Genomic DNA, 23,086 nt, shown 5'->3' with positions numbered 1-23,086 from the left:
TAAAATGATCCAGTTTATTAATCAACAAGTGTGACTCCAGAGATAGGCTATCCGCTTTTGATCGCGCAAGTGTAAAGTGTCGCCGGACCGGTGGGCCCATTGCTATTACATATTTAACACAGTAACAAAAGTAATAAAGAGTTGAACCACTACGGAAAGCTCTTTCCGTCCTCCTCATGCACCCGCCTACGCCTACTCACAGTGAGTGGAGGCATGATTGACATGTGACTTTCCAATGAGTGTGCGGGATGGGGGTGTGGAGGCGGGGTTACTGCCGCGATCAGGACCCGCACGCTGCACATCTCTTCTGGACACAACACATCAAATACTCAACTTGAACAAACTCCATGCGTACATTTATCATGCAGAACTCCTCAACAAGTGAGTTATTTCATTAAACTTTTATAAAAATGTTAATTTGTAAATTAAGAAGAGCAAAGTTTAAAGTCTGCTTATTCTGTGCTAAATATATTTTGTGCATATAATTATAATTGTGAATATTATAACTGTAAAACATGAACTGTTAAATAACCCTATTTTTTAAATTTAAAACAGCACTACAATAACAACGAGTGTGTTGTGTGAATTTGTTGTTTAATAATAATCAATGTAGAGTTTTTGGCAACACTTAGTTAACAAACATTTGACTATTTAACGATGATGACTTCTACATGCATTTATTAATCTTAGTGCATGTTAATTTCAACATCTAGCCTATACTAATTCAGAAATTAACATTTGTGTTTTATTAAGCAGCCAAGGATTAATAAAAGCTGTATTGCACATTGTTACATGTTAGGCCTACATTTAATCTGTAAATCGCATGTCAAATCTAGTCTCAAGCAAATTGTTGTTTTCCAAATTCGTCACACACTCTCATTACACTAACATCAAGACAAATACCGTTTCTTCTTTGGGGACTTTTCCTTTCTCCCTGACATTGTGAGATTTACAGGATTAGGCTTGTTTGAGATGCGCCTCGCCTGAAGTAGGCGAGAGTATAGGCCGCTGCAGTGAGAGGGAAGGAGAGGGAAAAGCCGGACATTTCTCCCGTAGTGGATCTGACCGATCAAAGATGGATCGCGGGATTCACAATATTGCTAATAAACTGCATGTAGGCTAATTTAAGTTCTGTTGCTTTTATATGAAAATAAATATAATGAACAAGACACCCAAAGTAGGATACTTTTTACTTGTTAATTCCATTCCAAATATGTGTTTATCAATCATTTTTTTCTTTAATACAGAGACGTGTGTTTTGTAATGTAATAAAAAAAATTACATTGCATGACCCATAGAGATCGCACGGTCAGAGAGTTTGGGAATATTCACACACTGTAAAAACGAACAAGTTAATTTAACTTAAAATAATTTATAACCTGGCAGCTAAGAAACGTCAGTTGTTTACACATAGCCTATTGGAGTTCCTTAAACCTACAATTAATCGTTGGGGTAACAAACGTGAAGCTGACAAAATAAAGTTTAATGAATTAGTTTTTTAGTTCCTCCAACAAGACATTAACATTTGTGTAAACCTAAATCCCAGTTGAGACAACCTAAAATTAGTGACACCAACAAACTTTTCTGCTATCTGGAGTTGTTTACACTAAGCATCTTGTTGAGTCAATTTATAATTATTAGTTGTGCAAACAAAATAAAAATTGGATAAACTATTAATTTTGTTGAATTAACTGCTATCTTGAGTTGTTTACACTAAGTATCTTGAGTCAATTTATAATTATTAATTGGCTAAACTATTAATTTTGTTGAATTAACTTATTTTTTTAAGGCAGCCAGGTTACTTTTTCAGGAATAGTTCATTTTAGTTGATTTTATGTTAAGTTCATTCAACAGACTGAACTGCGTAATTTGTCAACACAACTTTTAAGACAAAAAAAATTATTCATTGGCATAGAAAAACATGCTGAATGCTTTTTTATTTGATTTCAAAGCCGACAAAATCCTTCTTAGTAATAATGTACTGTAATTTAAAACTAAATTAAAAAATAGCTAAACGTTGAATCAACGTTTCTGTGATCACAAATTAGTTCAGGTTTTATATTGCTTAAACCAGAATTACAGTTATATCTACATTTGTGCCCAGTAAAGGTGAAATACACACTAAAATTGACACGGCGCAAAGGGACAATTAACAGTTTCCTTACTCTTCAAATGAGCTCCCAAATGAGCAAAGTATGCTTAATAGTCAGAGATGGGCATACATACACGGAAATGTATTTAAAATACAAATACAAAATACAGTGTGGAGAAATGTATTTAAATACAAATAGGCCTACAGTATTTTATATTTTGAAAATACACAAAATACATGTGAAATTGGCCCTCCAGTGCAGGTATAGGTCACAGTGAATGAAGAAACTACACAGGTCTATTGCTGGCCATTACAAATAAACTTGTGCAAAATAGCAGCCATTTATATACTTATTTCTGACCAGGTTACAATGTAGTCGATTACTTGTGGTGAACACTATTAAAAAATTCATAATGTATGTAAAACTGTGGGAACCTTTTCTGCTATCTAGCAAAGAATATGACCCAAAATCTTAATTTTACTTCACAGTAACTATATCATGGTTTCACAATTCTCAATATCAGTTTTAATACAGCAGCAAAAACTGAATTTCAAACTCTGTTGAGGCTTTTTTTTTTTTTTTTTGCGGGTAGTGCAATGCTTTTTAAGTAGGTGTGTAACTATACCCTCATGTCACTATTCGATACATATCACGATACTGAACTCATGATACAATATTATTGCGATACTCCAAGACATATGATAAAAGGTTAACAAAAAATGTACTGTTGATTAAAATGCTAAATTTGTTATTACATTGTTTGCTTGGACTTGGTGCTGGAAACCCAAAGCACAGGACAATAGAGACGCCAGAATAACAACATTCATGATTCTGAAGCTGAAAATACAGAATTAATTAAGACGAATATTCTTGCACTCTTTCACTGACTAGATATATTTAAAATAATGCTGGCGACAAACTTTACTTTACTGTTAACATCAGACATCTGGCATTATCAGCACCCACAAATATTCCCCCATTGCATTATTATTATATTTAACATTATATAGTAGTTTAATGTAGTACCGACACTAAAACTCTGAAAACGTGAATTTTTTCTCACGCAGTAGTTTTTATTTTGGGTGAACTATACACTAAACATATTGTTGCATTTTTGTATTGCGATATATTGTGACACGATATTGTTACAACCCTATTTTTAAGTTTTTATATATATATATTTGATGTAAAGTTTATTTGTTTCTATAAATTCATTAAAATTATAAAGTTTATCTAAAATATTAAATTAGAAATCCTTTGACACTATTTACCCAAAAAAAATGTTTTCACTGAGCAATAAAACTGAAAGCTGAAGGTTTTTGTGGTGCATCATTCATCAGTGCTTCTTTTCGCACTACAACGTTCCAATAATTCCTAAATTGCCCAATAACAGCTGCACGGATAGATTGGCTTACCCCACAAATAAGCCCATCTATGTAAACGATTTAGAAAAAGTTCCATCGATTCACACTTTATAGCATCTCTATGATATGTGGTGTCATGTCACCTGGTCCTAACATGCAGTAATGCTTTAAACACATTTGACAAGCTAGCTGATAAAAAATCAACAACCGATCGAGACTGATTGGCTAATGCTATTTCCACACACTTGTCTTTGATCTTTTATTCTTTCATGTTAACTCAAGGCAAATCTGTTATTCAGGCCTCTTAATTTAACTTTAATCAACAAGTAGAATTGATCATTACATCCTCACCTTATTCCAGAAAAATCATTACATCCTCACCTTATTCCAGAAAAATCATTACATCCTCACCTTATTCCAGAAAATAAGCTGATCCAAAGCTGAGTTGTACTGTAGGTCACATGCATGAATGGAGGCGTGTCTGAACTAGTTTATGCATGAAACCACCCTGATAAACAGGTTAACTGGCAAAAAGTATTTTATGTAAAAATACCCATCTGATGTATTCAAATACAAATTACATTTGATTTTCCCAAAGGCTTCAGAATACAAAATATTATTTTGTATTTCAAATATACTGCCTATCCCTGTTAATAGTACATGGCTCACTTTAACACAAATCACTTAACTCACACTGTAGCCGATGAGTGACTACACTGGACTGAGATTCATGTGCATCATGTGGCTGAGATTGATGAACCACTGATGTTTCATGTTTCAACAATGGTTTTTAGGAGCAACTTGTGTCTTAAAGGAGCATTAACAGTCATTGTAGATGCAAGGTAAGGGGCAAGATCAATAGTATCCGTGTCTTAGCTTGTAATGCCTAATAATGCTGTGTTAGTGGCAGAACAAAATGTGCAGAACTTGCTGATCCAGTTCACATGACTCACAGGACTGCTCCGTTTCTCAGTCAGTGCAGCACCAGCTCTGAAGAAAACGAAAGTCAAAGTCAGACTGACTTCTCCATACTTTTCAGTTTGTACATACTACATTACTGCTGAAGGGCTTTCAGTAATGTAATATTGTAGTAATATTGATTTATACAATAGAAGTTGCATATAGGCTACTGCACTAAATTGTCCGTTTTACAGTTTCAGCTGTTTCAAAGGGTTAATTCACCAAACATTTTTAAATCTGTCATTTTATTTTTTTATTATTGTATTTATCGTGCAATTTATATGCAAAATAGTTTTTACTTGCATATGATACACACTAGATGGCCTGTAATACGCACGTAACCCACAGCAATATTCCTACCCAAGGGGTTTACAGTGCTTATCATGTGCACGTAAAAACTAACTTTCGCATAAATTGCACGAAAAATATAATTCGTGCCATAGATAGGCCTACTGACTTTCATGAGATCGCGTTGATCGGGCAGGCCTACAGTAAGCCTATAACGTCGTTACATGTTAATTTTTCTCTAGGAAAACAAAATTCTCTCATGCTTTAAGCTGGGGAACATTTATAAAATTAACAATTTATTTGTATAGCATACAATGCAATTCTTATAATAGCGTTAAAAGTATCCCAGCTAACAAAAATACGGTAACTGCAACGTAATCTGAGGACCAAACTTTTGTTCACCGACGTATAGGCTGTCAAAAACTCCACCGACTGCGCGCCGCTGATCAAAAGCACGATGGGAAACGAGTTACTGACGACACAGCTTAATGCTCATTGGTTTAAACAACCGTATTGTTCTTTTTTTAATTGTTTGATTTTAAAACTCTGATATCATGTTTATGTGAATAAATGATGTGTGGATCAGTGGTGTAATCTACGTGATAAGCAGGTATACGCCGTATACCCACTAGAAAATGTCAAGGATTTCCGTATGCCCACTTTAAAAAGCGTGAGGATTCGTAACAACATTGTTTTGTGAAAGAGCTTTCATTCATAAATTCAACCCGTCATTCATAAATTCACGGACGACACGGATCGAATCGCGGAATCCAGCAACAAATGTAACTTATACTGTAAAGCGGAACGTCACGCAATTTGGCCATTTTTGAATGGATAAATCAAAAGTAATGATACAATGAATCAAATCTCGATATGTACTAAGTGTCCATGAATATTAAAGCTCAAAAAGACTGCTATTGAAATAAACTCTGAATGTTCTGCGTGTTTCTGTGAATGAGCGCTCAATGTGTGCTCTATACACACTGACGCGCGCGCGACACTCGTGGTGTTTTCAGCGTCTATGAGGAGGACATGCACACATTTGAACTTCATTGCAGAGCTTTTATGAGAGTCACGTCACAAGAATTTTACCATTTCATTTGATAAAACTATCGTCATTCATTCGTATCATATACACACTCACAAACTTTAAAGTCTTCATGACAACCTGTCAAATTCAAAGTTTTGTCCAACTTATAAAAATATTACTATTGCACAGTAGAGTATACTTCAAGTAGGCCTAATAATAATAATAATAATAGTTTATTATAACACACAGAAGCTCAAATGTCTTTAATTTACAACCCACCAAAATAAAAGTTTGTAGAGATAAATAAAGTAACTCGAGGGAATTATTAAAGAAATTGCATAGTAAGATGTACTTTTTAAAATAATAATAATCAAATCTATTAAAACATAATTTTAAAGGAATATCACACAAGTTTTTAAAAAGTAAATTTTTATTTGTGCTTATAATGTTTAAGCCTTTTAATTGTCAGCTGATAAAACCTGTGCTTCAGGGACCATATTCATATAACATCTAAGGCTAAATGTAGCTCTTTCCAGGCTGAGTTAGATGGCGATAACACAGAAGAAAATGGGCGGCGGCGGGCTGGTATATCACAGTGTACTCACTACAAAAAACTAGACTACACCACTGGTTTGGATATTCCCAAACTCTCTGACAGTGCGACATTTTTTTTAAAATATAAAAACACATGTCTGTATTAAAGAAAAAAATGATTGATGAACACGTAGGCCTATTTGGAATGGAATGGCTATTTTGGGTGTCTTGTTCATTATATTTATTTTCATACAAAAGCAACAGAACTTAAATTACATCCAGTTTATTAGCAACACCGTGCACGAGTGTAAATCCCGCGATATCTGCCTTTGATCTCACATGTATATAATCCACTGCGAGAAGAGAGAACTGTCCGTCTTGCCTGCACTTACTCGACTACATTTCAGGCGAGTCAAGGCGCATCTCAAACAAGCCTCTTTATTATCCAGCCTCTTGCTGAATGTCGCGAGACTGTCACCGTGTATCTCTTAATGTGAATGTTACTGTTTTACTCGCTAAATAGCCTATCCCATCCATAAATGTAAGTTTAGGGGCTCTAAACCCTTCTTTCCTGTGTTTGAGAGTGAAGTCAATAAATATTTGGACTCCATAAGATATTCAAAGAACTGTAAAGCTCTGAAGACTGTGCAGATATATTCAACACTTGTGACATCACGTGACTAAATGATATTGGAACTCCTATAACTTTAAGTGATGTTGATTAGCCTTGCTGGACTTTGCAGACTCCCTGGGATATGATTTGTTTATGTATGTAGTCTGCATTGTGTGTATGTGTACTTGTATGTGTTGTATGTAACTGCAAATGCTGTCACAAAAAAAAAAAAATCTGTATCTGTTCCTGTCCAGACTCTTCAGTGTCGAGTGTGTGTCCATCAGTGTCCTGCTGTCTGTCTGCTATCTGGAAGATGATGAGGACTTCTGTGTGTTCCTCTGAGGGTATGATTATTCTTTACACAACAGATTATTCATTTATTAACACACTCGCGGTCAAAACATGAGTTTAGTGTCATTTGTTTCTGAATGAAGATCTGCACTGAAATAGTAGAGTGTGTTTAAGTTGATGTTCATCTTTTGTAGAAATGTATCATTCTCTGGATGTTCCTCTCTCTGTAGAGGAGACCCGAGCAGAACCGGCCCAGAGTTCAGTGCGGCCATGTTCACTCACACACGAGGAAGAGTGTGTGTGAGCGATGATGATAATAGGCTTGTTTGAGATGCGCCTTGCCTCGCCGGAGATGTAGTCGAGAGTAGCGGCTGCAGAGAGAGGAGGAGTGAAGAAAGCGCAGGCAAGACGGACAGCTCTCGCTTCTCGCAGTGGATCAAGACACCTGTGAGATCAATGATGGATATCGGGGGATTCACGCTCGTGCACAGTGTTGCTTATAAACTGGATGTAATTTAAGTCCTGTTGCTTTTATATGAAAATAAATATAATAAACAAGACGCCCAAAGTTGCATACTTGTTATTTAATTCCATTCCAAATAAGTGTTTATCGATCATTTTTCCGTTAATACAGACTTCGTTAATAGGCGTTGTGTTTTTTTTTTGTGTGTGTTTATAATAAAATAACATTGCATAACCCATAGAGATCACACTGTCCGAGAGTTTGGGAATGTTCACACATAACATATATGATATCCGAGTTTTAAAATCAAACATTTTAAAAGAGAACAATACATCACGGCTGTTTAAACCAATCAACATTAAGCTGTGTCGTCAGCAAGTCGTTTCCCATCATGCTTTTGATCAGCGCAGTCGGTGGAGAGCAACTGCGCGCGACTGCAGGATCCGACACGTGCGCCTTGCGCTCGCGAGAGCTTTCTGACACACGTCAGCATGACATCAGCGCAAGGCGGACCGCACTCGGACACATTTCTAACCGGCATGCATTACTCGCTGATCACCGGTGATGTGTTCCGCTCATCTCAAACAAGCCTTATGATGAAGAGCAGCAGGACAGTTATCCTGCCCTCGTAGTACGACTCTGCTTTGTACGGCTAGACAGATAGTTAACAGCAATGAAGAAGAGAAACTCCAGAAGTCTTGTTGAGGATTGATGTTTTATCTTTTGTTCTCTTTTCTTCCTCAGTTTTATTTCTTCCGTTTTTCTCCATTCAAGTCTGTAAGACTGAAAGAATAAACAGAACATAAACATTACAAAAGTGTAACGTCTGATGAGTCTTTACACAATAAAATAAAATGTTGCCCAGTAACTCAGAAAGATTACACAGTATTCTCAAAATCAATACTTTTACACAATAAACTAACGATGTTCTTAATGTATAGAAATTAAACAAACGTCCGCTGTATCACCAAACTCACTGTTACACGCATTATCCACATGAATTAACAGATGTAAACAAACCCACTAGCTGCTAATTAACCTGAGGCGAATCGCCGAGGCGTCAGAGAAACAAAGGCTTCAACGGAGAACGTAACTCGAGAAAACCGATACAGTCACTAACGTAATAAAATATATTACTGAAAGTAAACATGTACATATACACAATAAAAACAATTCCGACGTGTAATTACTTACAAAAAAAGATCTGACCAAGTTCTGTAATGAAGCAGACTCATGAATGATTTCCGCGCTGTTGCACGAACAGGTCCGTCCCTGAAACGGGTCCGACTAGAAACTATAACTCAACGCCGCAGGGCGGAACAACAATCAACTACAAATTCACATTTTCTTGATGATTCTTCTTCTTCTTCTTCTTCTTCTTCTTCTTCTTCTTCTTCTTCTTCTTCTTTTCTATCATGGCGGATTGCAAGCAACTTAAGGTGCATACCGCCACCTACTGTTCATGAGTGTGTAGCAACATTGTTTTACATCTATTAAATTCTATTTTTTAATTTTGTATTCTGAAGATAAATAAATAATGCTTTCCTTAATCTATAAATATCTTTTATATTTCCTTTATTTCCCAATAATCCTTTAAGACTCCATTCTTGGCCTGTCCTTTCAACTACTCTTCTCAATTTCTCCCTTTCAGGTTCATATGTTTTACAGTTCATCAATACATGTTCTATATTTTCTATCTCTCTACATCCTTCACATTTATCATTATTTTTCCTCCCTATTAAATATAAATTGTCATTTAAATAAGTATGACCTACTCTTAATCTGATCATTATTATTTCTTCCCTTCGGTTTCTCTCATTAATATTTCTCTTTACTACTGACTTTTGTACTTTATATAATCTTCTTCCTTTTTTATTTTCATTCCACCTTTTTTGCCAATTTTCAATTTCTTTCCTCTTAATAAATGATTTTCCTTCCCCTCTCCCTAAAGGAATTGTAATTGCTATTGCTTCCTCTAAAGCCCTTTTTGCTAATTTGTCTGCCTTTTCATTTCCTTTTACCCCTTCATGTGCTGGTACCCAACAAAACCAAATATCAATGCCACCCCTGTATAATCTAAATAAACTGTGCTGAATTTCTAATACTAAATCTTTCCTATTATTTCCTTCTCCCTGAATACTTTCTAAAGCTGCTTTGGAATCCGTGCATATCACCACCCTATCTGGTCTAACCTCCTCAACCCATTGTAAACTCAATATAACTGCCACCATCTCTGCTGTGAAAACTGATAGTTGATCTGACATTCTTTTAGAAATATGTATTTTGAACTCAGGAATATATATTCCCATTCCCACACACCCTTTTAAATTGTTAGACCCATCTGAATATATTTTAAGGTAATTATAATAAGAGTTTCTTAAATATATATCAGTCTGTATCCCTATTTCGTTTAAATTCCATTCATTTTTCATTTTAAGAAGTCTCATGTCTACATTTATCTCAGGAAATAACCATGGAGGAACAACATTGTGCTATTTCCTTATCCTCTAATCCAAACTCTTTAATCAATTTGCTTATAACCCATCCAAATCCATTACCATGGAACTTTGAATATTCCCAACAAGTTTTTAGAATTGTTGAAGTTACATTTTCATCCATACTACTTTTAATTTTCATCCAATATACTAAACCTAATTTCATTCTTCTCATTTCCAGTGGAGTTTCTCCAGTCTCTACTAAAAGAGCATTGATAGGTGTTGTTTTCACTGCTCCTGTACATATACGTAAAGCTCTACTCTGTAATCTATCTATCCTTTGTAGTGTTGTTTTAGCTGCTGCTCCATAAATAAAACTGCCATAATCTATTATTGATCTCATAAGAGCCCTGTATATGTTTAATAATGACTGTCTATCTGCACCCCAGTTATTTCCAGCCACAGCCTTTAAGAGATTTATAACTTTCTTACATTTAGTTTCCAAGTTATCTATATGTGTTTTCCATGTATAAGAGCTATCTAACCATAGTCCTAGGTATTTAAATTCTGTAACCCTTTCCAACGTCTGTCCATATAATGTCATTGTTCCTATATCAATATTTCTCTTATTTGTGAATACCATAAAACAAGACTTGTTTGCTGATAATTTAAAACCCCATTCATAAGACCATTTTTCTACTTTATTAATTGCTTTCTTAATATTTCCTACTACATGTTTTATATTCTTTCCTCTCATCCATATGGCCCCATCATCTGCAAATAATGCAGATTTAATACATTTGTCAGTATCTGAAAAGATGTCATTAATCATGATATTAAATAAAATTGGGCTTATTACACTACCTTGAGGTATTCCATTTTCCACATTGAATTCTTTTGAATAATCGTTCCCCATCTTCACCCTTATTTTTCTATCCATCAAAAAATTTGCTATCCAATTATACATCTTCCCACCTATTCCCATCTGCTTTATTTTTATAAGTAACCCTTCTCTCCATAATGAATCATATGCTTTTTCTATATCAAAAAATACTACAACCATTATCTCCTTCATTTTTAACGCTTTCTCTATATCATTACTGACTCTAATTAATGCATCCATTGTTGATCTCCCTATTCTAAATCCACACTGGTATCCATTAATTAATTTCTTATGTTCAAGAACAAACCCTAATCTACTGACCACTATTTTCTCCATCCATTTACTTAAATGAGAAGTTAAAGCTATTGGTCTGTAATTATTTGGACTGATTGGATCTTTCCCTGGTTTATTAAATGGTAAAATTGTTGCCCTTTTCCAACTATTTGGTATTGTACCTTCTTTCCATATTTTATTGAATAATTTTAATATTAATTCCAATGTAACTTCCGGTATCTGCCGAAACATAGCATAGCATAATTGGTCCTCCCCTGGAGCTGAATATCCTGTCCCTTTCAATACTGTTTTAATTTCTTTCACAGTTATATTCATGTCTAATGTTGATGTACATTTTTTACATTTTCCCAATATATTTTTATGCTTTCCAAGTTTTTGTAGCTTCTGCCTTCTATGAATGTCTGTTAGATGATCACCATTATGAACTGCAGCAAATGTCTCGCCTAATAAATCTGCCTTTTCTTTATTTAAAACTACTATCTCCTGTTCTCTAGCTAAAGCTGGTATTTTAACATCATCCCTTTTCCCCGTCATTTTCCTAAACATTGACCAAACATTCTTTAATTTTATTTCTGAACCTATTGAGGAACAATACTCTCTCCATGTTTTCTTTTTTGCTTCCTTAATAGTTTTACGAACCATTGCTCTTTTCCTTTTATATTCAATAAGATTTTCGGTTGTTAAATTTTTCTGTAATATTTTAAATGCCTTATTACGCTCATTAACCACTTTGCTACATTCATCATTCCACCAAGGCACTACCTTTTTCTTACCTTTTATGATTTTTTTCCTTGGTATGCTATAACTTGCTGCATTTAAAATATGTTCTGTTATCTCCCTTGCACACTCTTCAATGTTGCCTTTTAAGGTAACCATATGACTGGTTTCCTCACATTTAATTTTAAAATTTTGCCAATTAGCTTTATTAAAGCACCATCTTGTTAATATAAAATCTTCTTGCCTGTTTATATTGTCATCAATTATTGTACTTACTGGAAAATGATCACTTCCTATTGTAGACTCCCAGTTGACATCCCATTTACATGAACTAACCAGACAATCAGATATTAATGTGATATCAAGACATGAAACTGTATTTTTATGTATATTTACTCTTGTACCTTTTCCATTATTAAGACAAACTAATGACCTTTCATCCATTATTTCTTCCACTATGCTACCATTATGATCTGTCTTCCTGCTACCCCAAAGACTATTGTGGGCATTAAAATCACCACACCATATTTCTCTTCTATGTATTTTCCCCGCCATCTCCCTAAATATATCACTTTCAAGATTTTTACATGGATTATAATAATTAATAATTTTAATATTTCCATATTTTCTTACATTAAATATTTCTATAATAACACATTCTAATTCTTTATTCATGAGATTTTTCTCATAAGCTATTCCATCTTTAATAAAAATAGCACATCCTCCTCCACTACCATTACTTCTATCCTGTCTTTCTACGCTATATCCAGGAATCTTAAATTCTAAATTAGGTTTTAACCATGTTTCTTGAACGCATATTATATCTGGAATTATTTCTAATTCATAAACAAACTTTTTAAATTCTTGTCCATTGGCAATTAAACTTCTGGCATTCCATTGAAGTATGTGTAAAACCATGATAACAGCTATGATCCTAATCCTGAACATTCTCTATTGTTTCAGTGGTACTCAGAATGGAATGGATCTGTTCTGCTTGAATTTCTTTCATATCTAAAAACCTTCCAGCTGCTGTTACAACTGCTTTGATTTTGTCACTTTTCTTCTTCATTTGTACTGTGATATTAACAATATGACACATGAATGCTACAAAGTTTTCTTTTTTCACCACCATTGTATTTTCATCCACTTTACATTTATGCAAACATGTGTTTTGACTATTTGTTGTTGGTACCAAGGTTTGTCTTTGATAAATCTGCCTTTGCTTTGTATTCCCAGCCGAGTTTCTTTGACCTGCTTCTCCCAACCTCATTCCTCCTGTGCTATCTTTCCTCACTCTTTTTAAAGCTTCAGCATATGAAACTCTTTCTGTTATTTTGATTCTTTGCGCTTCTCTGGCTTCCCTTTGTACAACACATCCACCATATGCTGCGCTGTGTTCACCTCCGCAATTACAACACTTAACCTTAGCATCTTTATCACATTTACCAAATTCATGCGGTCCTCCGCATCGTGCACATCTAGCTTTTCCTTTACATTCCTTTGCAATGTGTCCCATTCTTTGGCAAGTAAAACATCTGAGGGGTTTAGGGATGTAGTCTCTGACTCTGTAATTCATATATCCTAGCTGGATATTTTCTGGCATGGTATTTTCGAATTGAAGAATCACTGCCATTGTATCTTTAAGTTCCCCATCTCTTTTACTTTTAATCCTGATGGCGTCTGTTATTTTCCCTCCTCTAATTTCTTTTTTCACATCCTCCATTGTCATTTCAATTGGAACTCCTGATATTACTCCCCTCAACCTTGCTATAGCTCCTGGAACATATGCTTTAATCCTTTCCCCCATCAAGGTTTTCATTTTGAGTAGCCTATCTTCTGTTGTTGAGATTCACTGACAGCATGAATTAGCACTTTTCTGTTGTTCATGATTCTAGCCATTTTGATTTTCCCTATTTCTTCCTCTATTGCTTTAGTCAGCTTTATCGGGTGAATAAATCCACCCTCCTCCTTAAATTCCACCATTAATTTATATTCCTCTTCCATGTTTAAGTCATCCTTTTCTCGTGAACTCGCCCGTTCGTTTGTTTTTGTCCTTTTGCTAACTTCTGCTCTTGTCTCGCTCTCTTCCGACCAACTTTTTGCCCTTTCTTGTCTCTTCCTCATCATTCTTTTCATTCGTGATGATCTTGAAATCATCCACTCCATCTCATCATTACCACTATTTCCTCCTGATGTAGAAGCCATGTTGCTACATTCAATGAACAGTTTATGCAATCCGCCAAATTCAAATCAAATCCTACCGCCTACGATTCAAACTCCTTCAGTCAGTGCGGGAATACAGAGAACCTCGAGGACGTGACATGTGCCATCCCAGCCGAGTGGGCGACTATTTCTTGATGATGGTTTCTGTGATCACTTATTAAAAGAATGATGATTATAAAAAGAAGATTTCGTTCATTTTTAATATTTCCACGCCTTTAAAGTTTCACTGTTCAGATCTGGGTTTGCCAATCTAAAAACATTATATTTCATTTATTAAATTAAATTATTATAGGGTAACTAAACACTAAAACCACTTTTTTTAAGTTAATTATCTGTAAGAATGGACCTTCATAAATGTTGTTCATTGATTCCAGCAAATTTTTTGACATTTGGGTTAAAGTGTTTTAATTCTACAATATATGGTGTAAAAAAGTCTTGAGTGCTGCAATCTTCAGGTTGAATGGTGGCTACTGCAGTTGAATTTTCCTATTGGTAGTTGTGGTACCCTCTGACGTCAGAGGATACCAGCTAGCTAACCACGCCCTTGCCTACAGAGAGATGCATCTCAGGTGCACGCCCCCCCCCCCCCCCCCCCCTCCGCTGGGCTCTGCCCACTTTTCCAGCATTTTGCAAATATTGCCAGTGGGTGGAGTCAGGCTCTGACCAGGGGTTTAGTTACCCTTTAATTAAATAATTTTATATTATAACCATAATTAAAAAAATAAAGCACTTACTAAAAAAGATGGAATATTTTATTTGTTTACCTCCATTTTATGTGACCATCAGGGCACCGCGACCATGCAAATGTGTTGTTAAAGGCTATTTTAATAATTTATGACCTTAAAATCTCAGGGAGACAAAGTAAATATTTGCATTCATATTTTCAAATAGAATATCTAGCTATTTATTCTCTTCTTTGAGACAGTGTGCAATGGGGTTAGAATTGTTGCATCATTCCAAATAAATAGATTGAGATTCACAAATAAATGTAAAGAATCGTAATACAGAGCGCGCTGTGATTGGTCAGTGCAGATGGCTGTTATCTGATTGGCTTGAGTTGACGGTGGGCGGAGTCAACTTACTGTATTTGTGGATGTGTCAGCACTTCTTTATGCTAGAAATGTTTCAAAATCCACAAATGCAAAAGAAGCGATTCACAAATGAATGCCAGCCAGAATTGTGTTTGTGACATAAAACATTTGACACTTTTTTAATTTATTTGCAAATCTAATTTTATATATTTTTTGTGAAACTCTTTGCATTTATTTGGGGATCTTAATTATTTATTTGTGAATTCAATTATTTTTGAATAAAATATTTTTAACCTGCAATCTTATGTGGGTAGCCTACTACCTCTTCTTCCAGCAATTTCAAAGCTTTAAAGTCCTTTATGTTGTGCACAAAATATAATATTTATGCTTTTTTTTACAAAAAAGCGACTAAAGGCATCTCTCTCTCTCTCTCTCTCTCTCTCTCTCTCCCCCTCTCTCTCTCTCTCTCTCTCTCTCTCTCTCTCTCTCTCTCTCTCTCTCTCTCTCTCTCTCTCTCTCTCTCCCAATTCAATTCAAATTCAATTCAAAAATTGCTTTATTGGCATGACTGTACACAATACAATATTGCCAAAGCTTGGAATACATAAAGACATCAAAATAATAAAATATTATAATATGACTTAAATCTAAATGTACAAATTAAATTAATTGTACATATTAACAGTGTACCAAATAAAAATAAATACATAAATAATAATAATAATTAGAACAGTTTATGAACATTTCAACTGAATTCTATTAGAATTCAGTGTGTAAGTGTTTGAGTGTGTGTGTGTGTGTGTGTGGGTGTGTGTGCGTGCGTGCGTGCGTGTGTGTGTGTGTGCGCATCACTGATTAGTCGTCGACTCTCTCTTTTTGTGACAAGCATCAATGTATCTGGCTGCTAGTATGATACAATCTGTTTTTTCACCTAATAGATGTTGAAATTGTGTTTTGTTGTCTAATTGTATGAAGTTAGGGCAAAGTATTTCAAATTTTGTATAAAAAGTCCCTCTAATGTCCTCATAGTTGGGGCAGCTGGTGAGGAAGTGTTGCTCTGTCTCCACTTCTCCCTGCTCACAGTACGGGCAGATGCGTCTCTCTCTGGGCCGCCAGTTCTGTCGGTGTCGGCCCGTCTCTACAGTCAGAGTGTGATTGCTCAGTCTGTACCTCGTCATCATTCTTCTTAGTTTACAGTCTTTCACTGTACTCAGGTATTCTGCGGTTGTGTAGTCTCTATTTAGGGCCAAATAACATTCTAGTTTGCTTTGTTTTTCTGTTGATTGAGTCCAATAGGTCAGGTAATTCTCCTGTTGTGCTTTGATCATGTGGTTGGGCCGGATTGTGTGTCTGAGGGTGTGTGTGTCCTGAGGCGGATCACTGTTAGTGGTGTTAGTGTGTGTGTGGAGCCTCAGGACCAGCTGAAGGAGGGTGCTCTTCTCAGTGTTCATTTCATGGTTTTTAAGGGCTTTAAAATGATAAGAGTTGGGGTCACTCATTTTTAGATGTTTCCAAAATTTGATTCCAGAATTTCTCAATGTGTATTAGTAGAGGGTATTGGCCTAATTCTGCCCTGCATGCGTTGTTCGGTGTGTTCCTCTGTCCTCCCAGGATACTCTTACAGAACTCGGCATGCAGGGTTTCAATCGGATTTTTGTCCCATTTGTCAAATTCGTGATTTAGGAGAGGACCCCAAACTTCACTGCCATATAATGCAATTGGTTCTATGACTGATTGGAATATTTTGAGCCAGATTCTGATTGGTATTTCAATTTGGATAGATTTTTTGATGGCATAGAAGGCCCTTCTTGCTTTCTCTTTCAGTTCATTCACGGCCAAATTTAGGTTTCCAGTTGCACTTATTTTCAGCCCGAGGTATGTGTAGCTTGTGACATGATCAAGTTTGGTCATACGAAGGGTGAAATTGTGTCTCTTTCCCTGACATCTGGGTCTTTTCTGAAACGTTAGTACTTTAGTTTTCGTTGGGTTGATGGTCAGGGCCCAGGTCTGACAGAACTGATGCAGGGTGTCCAGGTTCTGCTGTAGACCCTCTTCTGTTGGAGACAGCAGGACCAGATCATCTGCATACAGCAGGAGCTTTATACTGGAGTCGTGTAGTGTGAGGCCAGGAGCTGCCGACTCTTCTACGAGTTTCGCCAATTCATTAATGTATATATTGAAGAGGGTCGGTGATAGTGGGCAGCCCTGTCTCACACCCCGGCCTTGAGTGAAGAACTCAGTTTGTTTATTGCCAATTTTAATTGCACATTGATTGTTTGAGTACATTGTTTTTATAATTTTGTACGTTTTGCCCCCGATACCTGATTCTAGAAGTTTAGAAAGAAGGCCTTCATGCCAAATCGAATCAAAGGCCTTCTGGAAATCTACAAAGCAAGCGAATATTTTAGTTTTGTTTTGGTTGATGTATTTATCAATCAGGGTATGTAGGGTGAAAATATGATCTGATGTTCTAAAATTTGGTAAGAATCCAATCTGGCTTTTGCTCAGGACATTGTGCTCTGTGAGGAAGTGAACGAGTCTCGTGTTGATGATGCTGCAGAACATCTTCCCCAGATTACTGCTCACACAGATGCCTCTGTAATTGTTCGGGTCTGATTTGTCTCCACTCTTGAATATGGGTGTTATGAGTCCTCTATTCCAGGTGTCAGGGAAATGACCAACACTCAGAACCAAGTTGAACAGTTTCATTAAGGCTAATTTGAATTTGGGGTTTATATTTTTAAGCATTTCGTTAAGGATGCCGTCTGGTCCTCTTGCCTTTTTTGTTGGCAGAGCCTGTATTTTATCCATCAGCTCTTTTTCTGTGATTGGGTAATCTAGCGGGTTTTGGTATTTGCCAATTATGTTTTCTAAATGGTTTAATTTTTCATATATTTGTGTTTGTTTTATATTCATGTCTAATTTGCTATAAAGTTGTTCAAAGTGATTTTTCCAGGTGTCTCCATCTTGTATAGTAATTTGTTCATGTTTCTTTTTATTCAGGAGATTCCAGTTGTCCCAGAAACTGTTTGAATGGACAGATTCTTCAATAGTTTTGAGCTGATTTTGGATGTACTGTTCTTTCTTCTTTCTGAGTGTATTTTTATATTTTTTAAGCTCCTCACAATAATGAAGACGTAAATCTGGATCGTCTGGTTGTCTGTGTTTTTGATTTGCAAGATGTCTTAAGTTTTTCTTTATTCTTTTACAATCCGAATCAAACCATTTTTCATTATTTGGTTTTTGCTTATGATTTTTCTTAGTGGTTTTAAGATTAGATATTGTTGCCAGATAATCAAATATGTAATTTATGTTTTCTACAGCCAGATTTACGCCATCTTCATTTTGAGGATAATCGTATTCTATGAAGTTATCCATAAGTAAGCACACTTGGGGGTGGTCCAATGCGGCCAGGTATTTTTCAGTGCTGTTTTGAACCCATCTGTAAATATTTTTGATGTTGTACAGTTTACTGGGTTGTATTGGGTGTATGTTAGTATTTTCTTTCCTTTTCAGATACACAGTAATTTGGCTGTGATCTGATAGGGGTGTTAGTGGTTTGACTGTGAATGCTCTGAAAGAGAATATATCTAGATCTGTGATCATGTAGTCAACTGTTGAGCAACCATGAGATGAGCTGTATGTGTATCTCCCAAGAGAATCCCCTCTCACCCTGCCGTTGACGAGGTACAGGCCGAGGCTTCGACAGAGCTCAAGTAGAAGCCTCCCGTTTTTATTCACTTGAGCATCAGAGTTAGTCCTTGAAAAATTGACACTGTTTTGTTGAAAGCTCTGTCCAAATATATAATTATTCCCGTTATCTGTGGTGTAGTCGGGTAGGGATCCTGTCCTGGCATTGAGATCCCCACACATCAGCACACTTCCCTGGGCCTGGAAGTGGTTGATTTGACTGTGGAGGGTCTCAAAGATTTTCTCATTATAGTAAGGAGATTCAGAGGGAGGAATATAAAGAGCACATAAGAATATATCTTTTGTAGTTTGACTGAGCTGTTTATTGATTTTGAGCCAGATATGAGATTCTTCTTTTTTGATTAGTTTGATGTACTTATCAATTTCAAGTTTGTGCCAGATTATGATGCCCCCTGAATCTCTCCCACGTGTAATATTTTCATGTTTTTGGGACGATATGAGTATTTCCCGGTAGCCTGGGGGACAGAGAGTGACCTCATCAGTTCTGCGCCACGTTTCCTGTAATATTATTATGTCTATATCTAATACACTTTTCTTAAAATCCAAGGTGTTGATTTTACATCCAAAACTTGATGAGTTAATGCCCTGGATGTTCCAATGTGTGATTGTCAGTGGTTTCATGCTGTCAATAAACAATTTTAACATTTCTCTAGAATAGAACCAACTCAACTTGAACCCGTTTAAAATCTATGTGCACTGTGTAAACATACATACATTTACCATTTACCTATTTGTATTATTGGTAGTATTTAAACGTTTTTTTTTTTTTTTGCACATACGTATAAATGTGTATATATACACACATGCATACATGCACATAGACATAGATACACATATATATACACATATATTAGTGTATCTGTTCAATTTGGTGTCTTTTACTCACGACTGGTCCATCAGCCGTGTGCAGATTAAGTTGAGCATGTCCTTGATCTCTCTCAGACTGGTGCTGTGGGGGTCGTTCGGGCCTCTTAGGGCTGCAGCGTAGCTCCGCTGCTCCGGCTCGGGTCTGTGGACGTCTGGCTGTGGGGCTGATGACGTCTGCGCTATCGAGGTGTTGTTACCCATCGCCGGGGCTTCTCTGGGTCCTGCCGGTTTTTTCCGCTGGTATGGGGGCATCAGGTCTTGGCGTTGCTGATGCTGACGGTGATGTTGGTGTATGGGATGTGGGTGTGAAGGCCGGGAGCGTGGGCGCTGGAGTTCAGGGTGTGGGTACAGCGGAGCAGGGCGATGGAGTCTCCAGGGCTCAGATGGATACGGCTGGAAGACGCTGTGTGCTGATGCTGGGATGAAGCGTCTCGTTGGTTGAGGGTTGTTAGATTCTCTCTGACTCTTTGAGGGACTGCCAGGGGTTCGGCCAAGGGCAACATCTTTAAGATTTTTAGCAAACACATTCACACTGTCTCTACGCAGGTGGACGTGGTCATGGAGATTGTGAATGTCCAGTGTAGAGTGATGTGCCAGATGAACATTTGGCATTCCAGCACATTCGCGTGATATGTTTGTGTTGACTCTCTGTATAGTGCGGGGGTGGAAATCGGTTCTGGGTAGGATGGTGGAGATGATTATTTTTGATGTTGGGAAAGTCTGTGTTGCCTTAATTGCCACTTGTGTAACTGATTGTGCCACTCGTTCCTGTTGTGTCCTCAGGTCATTTGTTCCCACATGTATGATGATGTGACTGGGATCACCAAGTGTTTCTTTACTGAGTTGTTGAAGGGCACTCTCTGTGTTTGGGCACCAAAGTTTTAAAGATTTGTGGTTGGGAAAGAGCTGTTTTTCACTGATGAACCTGCCATTAGAGTCTATTAAGATGACTATTTCTGCATGGACGTGACTAGGTGTGCTTTCTCGGTCTTGTGTGTGGGCATCTATCCGTGCTGTTGGCGTGATAGTCTCAGGAGGCGTCAGGAGTGGTTGTGCTGGGGTCTGGGTGGCATTCGAGCCAGGCTGTATGACGCTTTCTGTCAGCTCTCTCAGGCTTTGCATTTCTTTTTCTCTAACGATCAGCTCCTCTCTGACACTTTTCACCTCCTCTCTGACACTTTTCACCTCACTGTTTAGGGTATCTCTGTCCTGCTGCAGCTTTTTTATTTCTCCTCTTAGCTCCTCAACACTAGTTTTAAATTCTCTTGTGAGCTGATGAAGTTTGTTTTCCAGTTGTTGTATGCGCTCGCTGGATGTCGTCTGCGAGAGCACCAGTTCTCTGAGCTCCACTAGTTCTACCTCCTGTAGGGACAGACTGCTCCGCATCTGAGTGACGGACTGCTCCAGCCGTGTGTCACAGTCCAGGACAGGCTCCTCCTCCTCCTCTAGCTCCGCCCCTGACCTCTTGAGCTCAACATGTCTGCCTGTACTCTCTGTCTGTTTCTCAATCTCTGCCAGTGCTTTGAGGCTGGTAAAGTTTGCCTGGACAGAGCTGAGACATGCTTCATTCCCTTGAAACATTATGGTTCCATTGTGGTATATATTTACAGTCAGAAATGCTTTGCTAGTGTCTCCTCCTTCTTCATGAATTTGAATTTGTCTCCCATTACAGATGCCGAGTTTTTTGAAATTCTTGTAGTATTTGCAGATGCCTGTGTGCCAAGCATTGCAGTTTTCTGTGTGGAGCAGTAGATTAGTGATAATGGACTTGTCTCCTTTTTGAACACAGTCAACCATTAAAGTTTCTGGGTTTTTCTTGAGTAGATTGTGTTTATAAGTTTTCTTGTCTTTTGCTGTCTTCATCTTCTGTGGGTATGTGATGGTTCGGGGGAGGGGCGCTGCTGCCTCCATTCTCAACTGCCACAACTGTCACTCACTGCTCTGTTGCTACCTTAGCTCTAGTCAACAAGTTAATCGTCTCTTATTCGTCTCTTTCTTATCTTATTATTTTCTAGTGTTGAAAATAATGTAGTTGAAGGTGTCTTGCCTGTTTGTTGATTGAAGTTGTTGGATGATTTCTGCTCTGTGGTTCTGCTGTCCTCTTTGGTGCTCAGAGTGCTGCTGCTCCTCAGTTGCTTATGTTCAAAATGTGTAAAAAACTTTGTTTAAAAGAAATAAATAACTGATTCACAGTTATCCTGTGATTCTTTTTGTTTGTTTTTTCAGTTTAATGTAGGTTTTGTCGAGTTTGGTTCTGTTCTAGAGGTGAAAAAATCATTGAATTTTAAGAGCTAAAGTGAAACATGACTTTTTTCCTCAGGCGTCCCTCTCTCTCTCCCCCTCTCTCTCTCTCTCTCTCTTAAATTTAAATTATATGTTACCATGTTTATTTCCTTTCCCCCCTGTTCAATTTAGGGGCTTTTTGTCTACTGTTTATAATTATATTATTATTGTTTTGAGTTTTGAGAATGTGCTGTTATATATAATAAATAATTCAATAATATCTGTTCAATAATAAAAAATAAAATAAAAAATAAAGCTCAGCGTGGTCGTAGTATTGACAAAGGCGTTGCGCGCAGACTCCAGTCGTTACGGTATCGCATATGTGTCCGGAAGAGCGAGACTCGACGCACGGACACTGAGCTCGTCGTGTTTTAGACGCGCGTCGGTTTGATGGGCGATGGGTCTGATCGCTCGCGTGCGGAAAGAATGGTTTATCATCGGTATAGTGCTCGTCATCACGTGCGCCAAGCTCGCGCCGTCCGTGGGAGTGAAAGGAGGTGAGAATCATCAAACACACACCTGGACACATTTCTATCCATGCCAACTTTAAAATCAGTTATTGCTCACATAAATAATAATTATGCAATGATCGCTATTAGGAAATGACTCGTATGCATGAATATCACACAAAAGATTGTTGATTATTTGTGGATTGACGTAAAATGGAAGTAATTATGATGAGGGACTAGGTCACATGTGTTACATGTAAAGTTTTCAGTGTATAGATGGAGATTTCATGATAAATTTGATCTGAATATGATCATGCAGTGTGTTGTTAATCGATGTGGCTTGATGGTTGATGGTTGTTTTTACTCTAGTTGTATTAGTGACACGTTGACTTGCAACACCCGGATCTGAATAATCCTGTCCGGGTGGAGGAGACTTACTATTGTTTTTCCTGTTTATACATGAGTGAGAACAATTTTTGCCTGAACAAATACTTGTTTTTAAGTTTAAAACCCCATTGAAGTTTGCGGATGGATGGATGGATGGATGGATAGATAAG

The 23,086-nt window shown here is 37.0% G+C and overlaps 2 protein-coding genes and 1 long non-coding RNA gene across 3 annotated transcripts in view; 1 reads left to right on the top strand and 2 right to left on the bottom strand.

Moving 5' to 3' along the window:
* Positions 1-6,147: 6,147 nt before the first annotated feature.
* Positions 6,148-9,505, bottom strand: LOC143726101 (uncharacterized). The gene is made up of 2 exons (XR_013198382.1): positions 8,831-9,505; positions 6,148-8,419 (listed from the first exon to the last, which is right to left on the bottom strand). It is a non-coding gene; the product is annotated as an uncharacterized LOC143726101 (long non-coding RNA).
* A 9,382-nt stretch (positions 9,506-18,887) lies between these two features.
* Positions 18,888-22,109, bottom strand: LOC143725588 (uncharacterized). Its single transcript, XM_077218092.1, has one exon. The coding sequence runs from the start codon at positions 21,706-21,708 to the stop codon at positions 19,813-19,815; it is 1,896 nt and encodes a 631-aa protein (XP_077074207.1). The 5' UTR covers positions 21,709-22,109; the 3' UTR covers positions 18,888-19,812.
* A 60-nt stretch (positions 22,110-22,169) lies between these two features.
* slc10a7 (solute carrier family 10 member 7) overlaps positions 22,170-23,086 on the top strand; it is a 15,525-nt gene continuing 14,608 nt past the window's right edge. Inside the window, exon 1 of the mRNA XM_077218020.1 lies at positions 22,170-22,577. Within this exon, the coding sequence (XP_077074135.1) occupies positions 22,478-22,577 (100 nt within the window). The 5' untranslated portion in view covers positions 22,170-22,477. The remainder of the gene's footprint in view (positions 22,578-23,086) is intronic.

The sequence above is a fragment of the Siphateles boraxobius genome, unplaced genomic scaffold (genome assembly GCF_051911475.1).
Source record: "Siphateles boraxobius isolate OS27281-9 unplaced genomic scaffold, OSU_SipBor_1 77, whole genome shotgun sequence".
Lineage (NCBI taxonomy): Eukaryota > Metazoa > Chordata > Actinopteri > Cypriniformes > Leuciscidae > Siphateles > Siphateles boraxobius.
Note: the sequence above shows the minus strand (reverse complement) of the source record. Positions and strands in the feature narration are given on the sequence as shown.